We start from the raw sequence: 14945 nt of genomic DNA, 5'->3' as shown, positions 1-14945 counted from the left end.
TATCAAGAGAATGAAGCAAAAGCAAGTACATTGGAAACTTGTTTAAAATTGCATGCTCTTTCTGAATCATGAAAGAAAAAAATTTGTTTCATGTTCCTTTAACCATTAGAACAGTTAAAGGGAAAGTCTAGTCAAAATTAATCTCACACGATTCATATAGGGAATGCAATTTTAAACATTCCAATTCACTATTATCAAATTTGCTTTGTTCTCTTGGTATTCTTTGTTGAAAGCTAAACCTAGATAGGCTCATATGCTAATTTCTAAATCCTTGAAGGTCGCCCCTTATTTCAATGCATTTGGCAGTTTTTCAAAGCTAGAGGGCATAAGTTCATGTGTGCCATACAGATAACATTACAAATTACAGTTACAAATGAGAGGGAACTGATTGGCTAAATGCAAGTCTGTCAAAAGAACTGAAATAAGGGGGCTGTCTGCAGAGGCTTAGATACAAGATAATCACAGAGGTAAAAGTACATTAATATAACTGTGTTGGTTATGCAAAACAGGGGAATTAGTAATAAAGGGATTATCTATCTTTTTAAACAATAACAATTCTGGAGTAGACTGTCCCTTTTACATAGATAGCTTAGCCACAGATACAGTGACTGCTCGTTTCCTGAGTTGTCAGTTACTGGACAGTGACACAAAGCTTATGTTCCAGACTCTGCCTAAACCTCAGATATATACAACAGTATTAATACATTTGGCTTCTTGCCTTATCTTTATCGTGAACTGCAACTTTATATAATTATACCATCAGGAGACGAACAGTCAACGGGTTCAATTTATAATTAGTTATTTTGTTGCATTTTATTTCCAACTAACAGCACTCTACTGCAATAAGAAGTCTGTACAAATGTAAACTTTTATTAACTCATTGTGTGCTATAGATCTATTATACTTGGTTATAATATACACACAAACATCAACCATTGCTCTAACACTCCCAAGCACATATGTGTATAGGATTACCAGGCATCATATTGTTTAATACTGACAAAAGGATCAACCAATTATTGTTACACTTTGATCTTTAGTGTTATAGCATGGATGCTTAATCTCAGTGACCTATATCTTTGTGTCAACTTACAACTGGAATATAACATAGTTAAGATATTTTATGATATTCAAACCCTAGCTATATACAGGGCTCAACCCCCAATACCTTTACGTTCTTTTTGCACTGGTACATATACTATATTGAGCAGTAGCTATTATTTTCTAATATTATTTGTATATTTTACCATTAGTGGAGGTATACAGTATTAATTCCTAGCCATTCACGTTAGTGGCTTCCTCCTTAATAGAGATTATACAGGTTATCCTATTAGTGAGCCAAATGAGATGCTACACTACTAGCATCTATTTCTATTATTGCGCCGATTTGCCCCCTCTACGTAGTATTAACTTGTATGTTGTTTGTGTTTTTTTCATTTTTCATTTTATCTTAATAAAAGTTATATTTTAATTAACCATACTATCTGACCCAATTGTCATATACAATATTGAGATATTGTCCTTTTATATAATCAAGTGTGATTGAAACACTTTTTTGGACTCTGGAGTGCTATCAGTGTATACTTTTTTCGGGGGGTCTTGGCTCTCCATATCTCTCTTTCGTAAAGGTTGAGATCTGTGCATATTCTAAAAGGGCTAATTAATTTAAAAAATAGTTTGCATATTTTTTTTTAAATTGCTGGCAAGTATTTTAAAAAACAAAAATACTTAAATAGACATGCTGTCTCGAGCAGTCTATTCCACCCCCCTTATCAGTGTTTAGACACAGGCATTGTATTTTAACTGAGTTCACAGCATCTAGGCATGCTCCAACATGTCTCTATCCCAACTTGTTTTATGTCCCTTTAAAGATTGTGTTTTTATTGAAAGAAGGAAGCTGCAGTTGGCCATTTGTTTTTTGCTTTTATATATTAGAGTTTTGGGGTTCTATCTTAGGCAATGCGAGCACCCAACATTGGGGTTCTGAGCTCCTAACCTGCAGTGCACGTCATAAACTGTCACAACACAAGAAGTAATCCATTACCCCAATTACTGGACTGCGTCGCCGAGATCTTCTCATTGGAGTGACTGAGGATACACAAGTATTAAAAGTATCTGGAGAAAAGCAATTATTTAGTAAGAGAGAGGTGTGGTCAAAGATTATGCGGCACAGAAATAAATACATCTGGCACATAGCTATTTTAACAAGACTAGAAAAGTGATATATTTGCTGACATTTTTTTGAATGTAAAATTGATAGTCCACTGAATGGTTCTTTTTATTGCTTGGAAACTAGTATGCGTTATACTAAACTCCATCACTTGCAAATCAAACAGAAGCACATCAGAAAAATAAATGTAGTTTTTTTACCTTTATAGAAACAATTCAAAATATATGCAAATTATAAGTAATAAAGATATTCACAAACCATAACTGACCAAACACTAAAAGTTTAGCACATTTGTGGCCGCAGTTTTTAAAAGACTAATTATCATGGTGTCTGCAGTATTTATTGTATTATTAACTACATTAACAGGAAAACATTATTTGCTCTTGTAAATGGTAAAGGGACAGTAAAGTCAAAATTAAACTTAAATGGATAGGATAGAGAATGACATTTTAAACAACTCTTGGTAACCTTTGTTAGAGTAATCCTAGGTGAGCTCAGGAGCATGCATGTGTCTTAAAGGGAAGGTAAACTTTGATGAATGAAAGCCCTGTTTTTAAAAATACTATTAAAAACAGGGACATTTTTATTCATCAAAGTTTATAAAGCAGCCGTTTTGTTTAAAAACTTAGCTTTCTTCTCTTCACAGCCGGAGCAGCTTCCTCCGCCCGGAGATCCTCTCATCACACGTCAGCAATGACTAATCCGGCTTCCTCCAATAACGGCTTCCCCCCCGAGGTAACATTGCCTGAGGTCATGCCTCGATTGGAGGAAGCCGGATTAGTCATTGCTGACGTGTGAAGAGAGGATCTCCGGGTGGGGGAAGCTGCATCTGGCAGCAGTGTTTGCAACATTGTTTATAGCAATGTTATACATCGTTGCAAACACTGCTGCCATAGACTGTTATTGACGTGCACCCTCCTAAGCTCCTATCAGCCTACATAGGTTAAGTCTTCAACAAAGAATTTCAAGAGAAAAAAGCAAATCTGATACTAGAAGAAAAATTAGAAAGCGGTTTAAAATTAAATAATCTATCTGAAACAAACGTTTTGACTTGACTGTCTTTTTAAAAGGAGAAAAGTAAATAAAAACATAATTGCAGGGAAAAATCCATGAATATAAACAGTTTTTTAGCACAAACCATTTTTTAAGTCAATTTTATTAGGCGTCAAAAATTGGAAGTCGTCAGAAGAGTATTCTCCCGAAAATTAAAACATGACTTAAAAAAAAAAAAGTTATAACAGCAGTGGATGTACATGCACATGTTAGCCACAGATACTGTGAACTGCCAGTCTCCTGAGTTACAGGATAGCCATCTAGTCACTTTCTAGATCGAGGGGATTATAATCTGGATCATCTTCATCATCATTCAATTCTAAATCATCCAAATCTTGGAATAAAGATTCGTCGACTTCAACGTTGTTGCCAGCTGTAAAAAAATAGATTAGACAACATTTAATTGTATTTTAAGACAAAATAAATAAAGTGCCATTAAATTAACTCAGTGCAGGTCAAACTGTAAACTGTTTGGGATACATAAACCAATGGCACTACCTTTTAAATTCTATGGCTACCGCTATACATGTAATAAAACGTTTCTCTTCATTATTGGTTGGGTGTCGGTGTTATGTTTTTGTACTTGGAAGTCTTAGTTTAATGAGTTAACGACCCACAAAAAGAAATACATTGAAAAGCACTTAAAGGGACACTGAACCCATTTTTTTTCTTTCGTGATTCAGATAGATCATGCAATTTTAAGCAAATTTCTAATTTACTCCTATTATCAATTTTTCTTCGTTCTCTTGATATCTTTACTTGAAAAAGAAAGTTGGGAACCTTTGACAGCACTTGTTTATTGGTAGATGAATTTATCCACCAATCAGCAAGAACAACCCAGGTTGTTCACCAAAATGGGCCGGCATCTAAACTTACATTCTCGCTTTAAAATAAAGATACCAAGAGAATGAAGAACATTTGGATAATAGGAGTAAATTAGAAAGTTGCTTAAAATGACATGCTCTATCTGAATCACAAAAGAAAAAGTTTGGGGTTCAGGGTCCCTTTAAAGTCCAAACAAATATTTTTGTAATTGACAAATGAATCTCATAATCGGTGTGTCACTTTAAGTAAAGCTTAATGTTTATTAAGACATTATAAAAATGGGAATACAGATTTAAAACACTGCAGCAACTTTATTTCCAATATGAATCATTAAATAGGGTTAGTATAAGAGAGCAATTTAAAACATTTAATTCTTGCAAATAAGATACAATTAAACTAAAAAAAGTTAATGCATTTTCCATATTAAATTATTATTATTACTGCCAAACCCCTTGCTCTGCTCCCAGAGGCAGAACTTTTCATCACTTTCTGCGATGAAAAATTTTCTGCAGGTCATTTTTAAATAAAATGTAATGTTAAGTTAGGCAGTTACACTAAGGCACCAGTTCAATTGCAATGTATTGGTTAACTGAAGAATAAAGCCATTTTTTAACAATTTATAATATAATGCAGTAGTTGAAAATTGCATTGCAAATTAGCTGCATACAAAAAAAGAAATGGTAAAATGTCTCTTGAATAATTTCCTTTTCTCTTGGCCTAACATAGAAATGTAGTAATAAAAACGATTCAATGCTCATACAGACGTCTTACATTCAGAACAAACAGCTTTGCAGACTGAAAAAGGCTAGGGGGTGGTTTGGATAAATCTCTTAAAGCAAGTCAACAATAAATGCACTGCTGCTTTGCAGTGCTGCTGCATATTAGACTGTTCACTTGAACAAACAGCAGTTTGCTCTGGATGCACTGTGATAAGGAAAACTTGCACAGTGCAACCAGAGCACAGCTCTGTTTAAAGAGAACTATCTAATGTGGAGCAGCACTAAAAGTGCCTGCATGTGTCCTGTTCTTTCTGCAGACATGCTGCATTTTCTGCAAGGACATCTCAGATCACAGTATGTTCTGCCTTGGGGGCTCTGCTCATTATGCACAGTGTATTACATTGTTCTAACTGAGTAGAATAATGAATGCGGCCCACATGCACATTTTCTATTTATCTTCACCTATGATGCAGTCTCCTCTGTAGGCGCATCATCCCCACAGTGCTGGAGTCCGATGAAGAGGCTGGTGACGTCACACAGGGAGTGGCGCACCAGAGCGTTTAAGACAGAGCGGGCACAATGTATTCAGAATGAGGTATTTTAACTACTCGTAGACTGATGAGCATATTTTTCAATTTCATATACACACACTAGACCACTGGTTTTCAAAACTTTCCTCAGGCCTCCCTAACAGGCCACATTTTGATCTGAACTAGAGCACAGGTGAAATAATCAGCTGATTAATAAACATGATTTTACCTGCTCTCAACCAAGGTAATTCTAAAAACCTGGCCTGTTGGGGAGGCCTGAGGACAGCTTTGAAAACCAGTGCCCTAGACTAACCAGCATTGTTAAATTTGATAATAAATATAAATGCTCGGAACCCCCTAGACTAACAAGCAGGTTATATAAAGATGTTGGATGAGCATTTTTAGCACTAGTGCACATGTGATCAATACATAATGGCATATAAATATTCTAAGTGGACACAACTACAGTGATTAGATGCTGCACAAACATTTAAAAAAATGCTCTACCCTGCTTTATGGGCGTCATTGCCGCTTGTATTATAGAAAATATAAACTATTTGTTTTTATATATTTAGAAGTTTTGTTTTCTTGTCAAACTAGGTATGTTTTATTAGTTATATATTTATTAATATAATGATTATAATGTATTTTAAGGCAAAGATTTCCAACCCTTTAACCACTTGGTAACGGTCAAACTTATCAGCTTAGAATAATTTATGATCTTAGTTTACACCACCGGGTGTTTATTACTGAATGATTGAAAACCCAATTCTCTGTTAGCATTGATAAATCAATATCAATTGTAGCAGCTATACTCAGTCTTCCTGTGTTAATAAAAGTGTAGTATTATATATATCATTGTGGAGTTTAATATTGATTATCAGGCTGCAGAATCTTAAAGTAAATGTAAACTAACGATGTTCGGAATCCTCCTCAGCATTTCTGTAGTGTGTCATAATGTAATCGCTATGTTATTTTTAATATCCAGACTACAGATTCGGCTATAAATATGTGAGGTTAACATCTTAGCTTTCCAGGGGTTAGATCCGATCATGGTATGGCATATTCTAATATGGCATTAAGGGGTGATGTGTTTCCATTTGTACATAAGGATTTATTCATTGATGTTTAAACGATATTGTAATTAATTGTTTATGGGGATATGTGTTGCAATCTGGTTGCCTTGGCAACAATGTTTGGCGTTTTTTTACACTGGGGGAGGGGCTTATGTGTGTATAACTGTTTGGTTCACTTGTGTATTGTTGGTCTGATGAAGGGGAGAACATTCCCCGAAATGTTACCAAATAAATTGATTATTTGCATTTAAGCCCAGAGAGTGCTGTTTCCTGTTTACTATACCTTACCCTACTCTAGCACCCTGGCACCTGGAAAACTGTGAGAGTGCACCTGCTTCATGCTGTTTATTTATCCCACTGGATGCACCCACCAGCGTTAACCACATCGGATCCTTCACCCTGCTGTACTACCGGACTTGTGTCTTTACTTTGAACATTCACAACGGTGTGGGATATCATGTGTTTTCACTACAACTGTTGAAGCAACAATGGAACACATTGAATTAACCCAGGCCACGGCCACTATTCCAGCTGATGTTGAGGGTGCCGAAACCCTGTCTATGAGTGACATTGATGCAGCAAGGATACTGTTTGACACCATTCTACCGGAAGATCCAGCAGAAAATGCCCTGACAATATAAAACCAGATTATAAAATTGAAAAAAAGAGAGGTAGATTTGAAACTCCATGGCATTTACCTCTCTGAGTATCATAGAAAAAGACTCATACTGAGGGGCATTAGAATCAATAATGTGCCCACCATCGGCAGACCGAACCCAGACTTTTGCAAGAAGTGGGTTGTGGTGCTGAACAAATGTTCACTGGACCTTATCCTAACTGGTGGTTGAAGAGGTCAGGAGCCAATTGCAGAAAGCCAAAGATGACATCAGCAACATGGAAGAGGTTAAGGGGCACATCCTAATGCAGGATAAAACAGAAAATTGGATGGATAAAATCACCACCCAATTGCGCGAATACAACAATGCCCTGGTCACGTTTAAAAATAAAACACTTGGTAATGTCATGGAAGACTATAAAGAGAAAAAGGTCTATAGGTGGACCCTGGGACCAGTAGAAAGGGCGCAATACCAACCCAGGAGACAGAGGCGATACAGGACATATGCCCACCGCCAATTGAATACGGTTGACTCTAGCTCTGGCTCTGATACTGAGTGCACGGGGAACCAACGACAGGAACAGGAGATAAACCACAGCACACAGCCTTTTTTAGGGATCACTACCCCCTCCAGGGGCAAAGGCGAAGACCGCACACACGAAGGGCGGGGTATGGAAGAAGACCCCTGCTCCCCCGCAGACAGAGGAGGATGTGACGGTCAACCTCAGCAATCATACTTTGAATGAGCATGAACGGCGAGTGCCGATGAAAGGCCTTTCCTTTGTCCCCACCACCACGTCAAATGACTTTACTACAATACATCGATACGATGCGCTTTCAGAGACAACTTAAATTGGGCAATTTCTTTCAAGGAAAAACTATGGATGAAAATAGACACCTGTCACAAAAACCTCAGGATTTAGCTAACAAGGGGTTAATTCTGTGTAGCTTGAACTCAAGACAGTTATTTGTTTTTTAAGAAGAATTGTGACTTGTGTTTTCTTTGAAGTGCCAGGAGCCTCATAAATAGCTCCACCAAATGTTATTGTGTATGCATTGAGTCATAAAGCCACTCAAGCTCTTAGTTCCAGAGATACACAGGATATAGTTTATGGCTTAGGCTGTCAATAGAATGCATGATGCAAAACAGGGCCTCAATCACAAAAACTGACCAGGTCACTAAAAGGACATTGGTATATTATGTATATATGTTTAAAACTGTTATGACATTAAATGAAGGGAAATCTGTCATATCTGGCATCAAATTGATTCTCCCAATAAAACTAGGAGATTCCTGATAGGTATATATGGAAGTGGAGTTACCTAGCAGAAATTATAATGGATTGTATAATTTCAGGCAAGAACTTAGTCTATTGAAGGTCATAAAGACAGGGGGGTTTCTTAGCCCGCCCAGGAGGGTGTGGTCAGGCAACCTGATCTATGGGAAATAGGTATAAGAATCTTATTTCTTAACAATAAGATTGTCATTCTTACAAGGGGAGCTGTTCTACAGAAGTAAGGAGCCATCATTTTCATGCCAGCCCCTGGCACAGATCTTGAAACTTGGAAAGTATTCAATTCTGTTTTTCTCCTATTTTAAAACACTGTTTGCGTGTGTAATTTTATTTGTAACAACTTTTTATTAATAATGCATTGTGCATAATATTTTGGCATAATAAATAATTCCTTTATTAAGTTTGGCCTTTGTCTAATAATTGAACCACGTTACTGAAAGAGACTGGAATATTAGAACTGTATAATTTAGGTTATTTTCTGCTAAATTGTAATTGAGAGTTAATGTGTAAAGTCTGGGTTTTTTCTTAGGCTTTTCCCTTTAATAAATTTTAAGTTGTGGCAGTATTGGAGCTATAGGATTGTTGGTTTAGTGTGGGTGGCATTAAAAGGAAGTTTTGGGCATTTCTCTTACGTCTAGTACAGACTAGGGAGTGTGGTTAACCCTTGCACCCACTAAACTGAATCACAAGCTTGCCTGGTGTGGCTAGATTGTGACCTATTGGTGACAGTAAAAGGGGGCTGATAACCCTTTCTGTGCCAAATAAGTGACTGGCGCAGGGTTGGATAACCTTGGTTCGTCACAACACCCCTTCAAGAAGCCCAGCTCTTTTGATCCACCTACCACCAATCCTAGCATTAGAACGTACGCCCGAATCGTCCAACAGAGACTGGGTGAGAGAGAACAGACTCAAACTAGAAACATGATATCTAGTGATTGGGAAGCTGTGCACTCACTGAGAAATGATACCTCTATTGTCATACGCCCAGCGGACAAAGGTGGAGCAGTGGTACTGCAAGATTATAAGAGGGAGATTGACAGACAACTGGCGGACACTTCTACCTATAAAGCACTGCCCTGTGACCCCACGGTTACTTACAAACTCCAAATTGACTCAGTGATTGAGCATGCAGCACAAATGAATTGGATCGACCCTACCATAAAAGACTGGCTGACTACTGATTATCCTGTCAGACCAATATTATACACACTACCTAAAATCCATAAACAGCTGTTACACCCACCAGGATGCCCAATCGTCTCAGCCCGGGGGTCTTTACTCCAACCTCTGGCAACCTTTGTTGATTCCATACTACAACCTTTGATATTGAACATGCGTTCATACCTACGTGACTCGTCAGCACTAATTACTTACCTAACCAAATTGACAGATATACAGCCAGGTGATGTGCTGGCCAGCCTTGATGTTGCAAGTCTCTATACCATCATCCCCCATGAAATGGGCATGGAAATAATCACCAAGTGCCGGGAGAGATGCCCCTTTGTGGATCCCCCCACCGGCTTCATTATTGAACTCCTTTCCCTGTGCTTAAAATTGAATTACTTTAAGTTCGAGAAGAGGTTCTACCTTCAGCTCATGGGCACGGCAATGGGCTCGAATACGGCACCTGCATTTGCCAATTTCTCTTCATGGAGCATGTGGAAGAAAACATCTTTAAAGTATACGAACACAATCAGATACGTTTCTACAAACGCTATATCGACGACATCATCGTAGTCAGGCGAGGCACATTGGAGACATTCAGTGAATGAGTGGACACCCTAAATAAAGCAGGAGGCCAGGTCCAATTAAAGGAGGTCTCAAGCTACACAGAAGTGGACTTCCGAATCTACAAGGAGGGCACCGGCCTAGGCACGACACTATTTAAAGGGACAGTCTAGGCCAAAATAAAAAAACTTTCATGATTCAGCTAGAGCATGTAATTTTAAACAATTTTCCAATTTACTTTTATCACCAATTTTGCTTTGTTCTCTTGGTATTCTTAGTTGAAAGCTTAACCTAGGAGGTTCATATGCTAATTTCTTAGACCTTGAAGCCCACCTCTTTCAGATTGCATTTTAACAGTTTTTCACCACTAGAGGGTGTTAGTTCACGTATTTCATATAGATAACACTGTGCTTGTGCACGAGAAGTTATCTGGGAGCAGGCACTGATTGGCTAGACTGCAAGTCTGTCAAAAGAACTGAAAAAAGGGGCAGTTTGCAGAGGCTTAGATTCAAGATAATCACAGAGGTTAAAAGTATATTAATATAACTGTGTTGGTTATGCAAAATTGGGAAATGGGTAATAAAGGGATTATCTATCTTTTAAAACAATAAAAATTCTGGTGTAGACTGTCCCTTTAAGAAAGAAACGGATCGTAATACACTACTGCACACTTCCAGCTACCATCCGAGGTCGCTTATAAAAGACATTCCTAAGGCACAAATGTTAAGGGTGATCCGAAATAATACATCAGAAACTAAACGTGACATCCAACTGAAAGAAATGGAGGACAGATTCAACAACCGAGGGTACAACGGCCAGATAATCAAGGAAGCCAGATCACAGCTGAATACGAATCTCACTTGTAGAGACTACCAGAAAAGAATTAACTTCATTACAGCATACACTCCCAGTACCAGGACATTGGGAGCAACCCTGAAGGAGAAATGGGATATCGTAGAATCAGATCCATCATTGCCCTATCAGGGGTATGGACCCCCCAGAATTGGATATAAGAGGGGAAGGAACTTGAAGGACATCTTAATGAGGACTGACCCGATCAACAGCTACAGTAAAGTAATGCCCATTGCCAAAAAGGGATCATTCAAATGCCCTAGCTGCGTTACGTGTAATGCCATGCTCCAATGCAGGCAATTCAGACACCCACACACGAATGTGAGTTATAAGATCAAATACTACCTCACCTGTACAACCAAATTCGTGATCTATATGTTGAACTGCAGTTGTGGCCTGTTTTATATAGGCAAAACCTCTGAGGATATAAAGAAAAGGATGGCAAACCACAGAAGTGCAATCCGCATTGCTATTGACAAAGGGAAAAGTGACCAACCGGTGGCCAGACACTTTATGGAGAAAGGCCACTCTGTGGCTGACCTCAGATTTAAATTGATTGACCACGTCCCTCCATTACCCGGGGCGGAGATCGCAGTACACTACTACTCCAGAAAGAGGCCGAATGGATATACAAATTAGACACTGTTCACCCTAGGGGTTTGAATATGGGGATTGATTGGCATTGCTTCTTGTGAGGATATAGGGGTACTTCCTGTTTTTACTGACTACTGTACTCTATCTGTCTACCATCTTATGTTTGTGGCCCCTTGGATTATGATTGGTGGACCCACTGTGAGGTGATGCCTTTATGACTGTCTGAATTGGAACCACACTATATCATGTTTGTATTACTGTACTAATTTTGACCCACATACTCTTGTTGATCTTCTCACATTACATACTGTTCTGTTATGGGAATTATATGATCTATAGCAAGTTTTTTAAGTCATGACGGCGTGCATTCGTCAACATGGGACTCCAACTGTGGACTAAGGGGTTTTGATACATATCTTACTACTTTACATTCTCCTGCATACTATTTGCATGGTTACTATGCATCTTGACTGTACGTGGGTGACGAGATCCCTGTATCATCCTATATCACAGTTATCGGGCTAGATGCACTGCGTGGGTTCTAAACTCATATGTATACAGGTTTAAATACATTTTGTATTTCTTTTTCTGTAAATCAGCAGATATTTATAGGGGCTTGCCTTTGTCCACCAATCCTATGAGCCTCCATTAGTATGTTTTTACCCATTGGACACCCGCTGTTGCGCATAATACACAGCCCTTACTGACCGCCTACATGCCATTACAGGGGCCTTTAATAGATTACTGATGCAGTTTCGGCAAACCCTACACTGACATTTTGTCCCGACATCAAACATAGAGACTATTCAGGGTTCATTGCCTTATAAGTATTTTTTGACCGTAGGGACAGGGGGATCTATATATGTATCCCTGAGTGGCCTATCCATGTAATATACTGTATTTTAATTATTACCCCTTTTTGTATCTGGCCCCTGTTTATATCATATATCTTGTATGTTACCCCACAGTCCAGCTTTATATAGTGTGTCGGGGCATGTTTGACTCCTGTCTACCGTATCACATATGTCACTGACTTCTCCATCTGAGTAGGTCTTGGTCTATTACAAGACTCATAGGTCTATGTATCGATACTATATCCCCTCATATACTGGGGCAGTACACGCTCATACGCATCAGACTTCCCGATTTGTATAGGAGCTTGTCTTTTTTAACGTATCCTGTTAGCCCACTGGAGTGACCGGGGGAGGGACAACATAGTAAGATACGCATGCGCTGAACAGACTGATCACTGCAGTCACTGATCCAACACTTGCCACAAACGGGGGCCTTGCTAACAGCATGTGTGTGATACTCCTCTACTTGTGCATTGGGTACGTAATCGCTAGTTATCACGCTGTCACAATGCATTATCTGGTTGCGGAACTCTTATGTTCTATAGAAGGTTGTGTGTAGTGAGTAGGGGTGTTGAATATAATCGTTTGTACGATGCATTGCGATGCAGCCTTCCACGATTCTGCATCGATGCAGTCAAGGGCCCTGATCGATTCACGCGATGACGTCATGTGACCCCGCCTCCAGGACTGACAACAGAGGCAAGAAAAAATACAGAGCGCTGGATTGGTGTCATGTTCCACCTTAACAATTGGGAACTAACGTCTCACACTCTTAAAAGAGCTCCACCTTCCATATTCCAGTGCAAGTATTACCCAGAGATACCTTAGCCATCAGCCCAAACAGATTGCTTACTTTGTGTCTCGCTCTTACTCCTTACAGCAGGTAATAGCAGCCGTTCATATCTGCAGGACAGAGATCCGCTGACATCACTACCTGCTCGGCGTCTCCCTTCTCTCAACGCATCCCCGCCAAACCCTGAAACTACAGGGCAGCTTACTGAAGATCTCTGCAGCAGTCAACCGGAATGGCTCCATCTTTGGCCTCACTACTCTGCAGCCTTACCTACTCAGCTCCGGACACTGTGAGTACAGTGATAACTACACACGCTGTAACAGGTACTAAACGTTACCTACTTTGTATCGTGGGGAGACACGCTTTACTGGGATTTGTATCCAAGTTGTCAAACCTGCCATAGCATTGCACTCTCACTTTGGGGTATATACCTACGAATCTCCTAATACCTGAATCCTATACTCGTTTGCCTCATATTTCAGTGGATTCATTCCTGGTGTACTCCACGCATAACAGAGGTATATAAGTATCAATAGCAGTTGTACTGTTTGCGAACTGTAAACAATTTAAACTCTTTTGGAACAAACAAGCAATTAAAGGGACATTCCATACCAAGTCTAACCCTGCTCCACAGATTCTAGAACTGCATTACAATTGTCGCCATTCATAAATATGTTTTCAATCCCTGCATAATGCATTACCACCACCAGTGTTCTCACCTATGCACTCTGCCCTTGGGACACATCAATTATTTCCCCATAAGCAATTTAGTGCTACCAATAGCGTTACGCTATTTCCGGTGTAGGGACTGGTGCTGAATCTGATAGTGTGTGTGATACGTAGTGGACCACAGTGTCTAATTTTTATTTTGGTAGTAGAAAGCAAGAATTGTCCTACAGTGAGAATCACTATTGTCAAATTTAGGGAGCAATTATGAATTATCCCAGGAGCACTTTATGTTGGGAAGAGAAATACAGCACGAGTGGGATATGACTCAGTGTTCAATCAACTGTTCAGACATGAAAACAAAATCTGCAATGTGTTGGTGGCTATGGCTAATGTAATTTATGACATAAGTTCAATAAGTGATAATCAATAATTATATGAGTCTTTATAAACATTTATAATACAATTTCCGTTTGAAATATGTAGGGATTATTGTAGGTCAATTTTATATAAATTATATATATATATATATATATATATATATATATATATATATATATATATATATATATATATATCAAATTTAGTAACGGAGGGGAAGCAATCGCTATGAGCTTATATTAAGACAAAAAATGACCAACCAGTTGGCTTCTAGGCTAATACTGGTATGGTCTAGAATATATCAAAAATATGGTGCAGACCCTTATGTAAAATAGATGAGTTTATATAGAAAGAATAAATCCTGGAAAAGAAATAGGAAAGACCAGGATGAAAGACAGGGAATTCAGCACTCTTTTACAAAATTAAACTAAAGCTCAAAATACTTATTCAAAATGTGTCAGCCTCAAAGGCTTGTGTAGCTGCAAAGGAGAGAACTCTCTGGCACTTTCTGTATATTACATATATATACAAAGATAGAAAAATGCAAAAAACCCAATAGGTAGATATGATCTCTTTATATGGATATCAAGTAGCATAAAAAATACAACATATTATGTTACAAACCTGACCGGTCAGGGGATAGTGTCTATACCAAAACAGAAATTATAAACATGATATGTGGTTATTTTCACAGGCCTGTGGAGCCATGTGTGTAAACTGCAGGATAAGAATGGGGGACAAAAATTAGACTACTACACCCTACTGCTTGCGGCACCTTAGTATGTAAGGCTAT

At 38.6% G+C, this 14945-nt stretch overlaps 1 protein-coding gene across 1 annotated transcript in view; it reads right to left on the bottom strand.

Annotated features, from left to right (window-relative positions):
* Positions 1-2356: 2356 nt before the first annotated feature.
* The window catches only part of RWDD1 (RWD domain containing 1), a 35255-nt gene continuing 22666 nt past the window's right edge, over positions 2357-14945 (bottom strand). Inside the window, exon 7 of the mRNA XM_053710884.1 lies at positions 2357-3596. Within this exon, the coding sequence (XP_053566859.1) occupies positions 3484-3596 (113 nt within the window). The 3' untranslated portion in view covers positions 2357-3483. The remainder of the gene's footprint in view (positions 3597-14945) is intronic.

Source organism: Bombina bombina, chromosome 4 (genome assembly GCF_027579735.1).
Source record: "Bombina bombina isolate aBomBom1 chromosome 4, aBomBom1.pri, whole genome shotgun sequence".
NCBI classification, from domain to species: domain Eukaryota; kingdom Metazoa; phylum Chordata; class Amphibia; order Anura; family Bombinatoridae; genus Bombina; species Bombina bombina.
The sequence above is the reverse complement of the archived record's forward strand: the minus strand, read 5'-3'. Positions and strand labels throughout refer to the sequence as shown.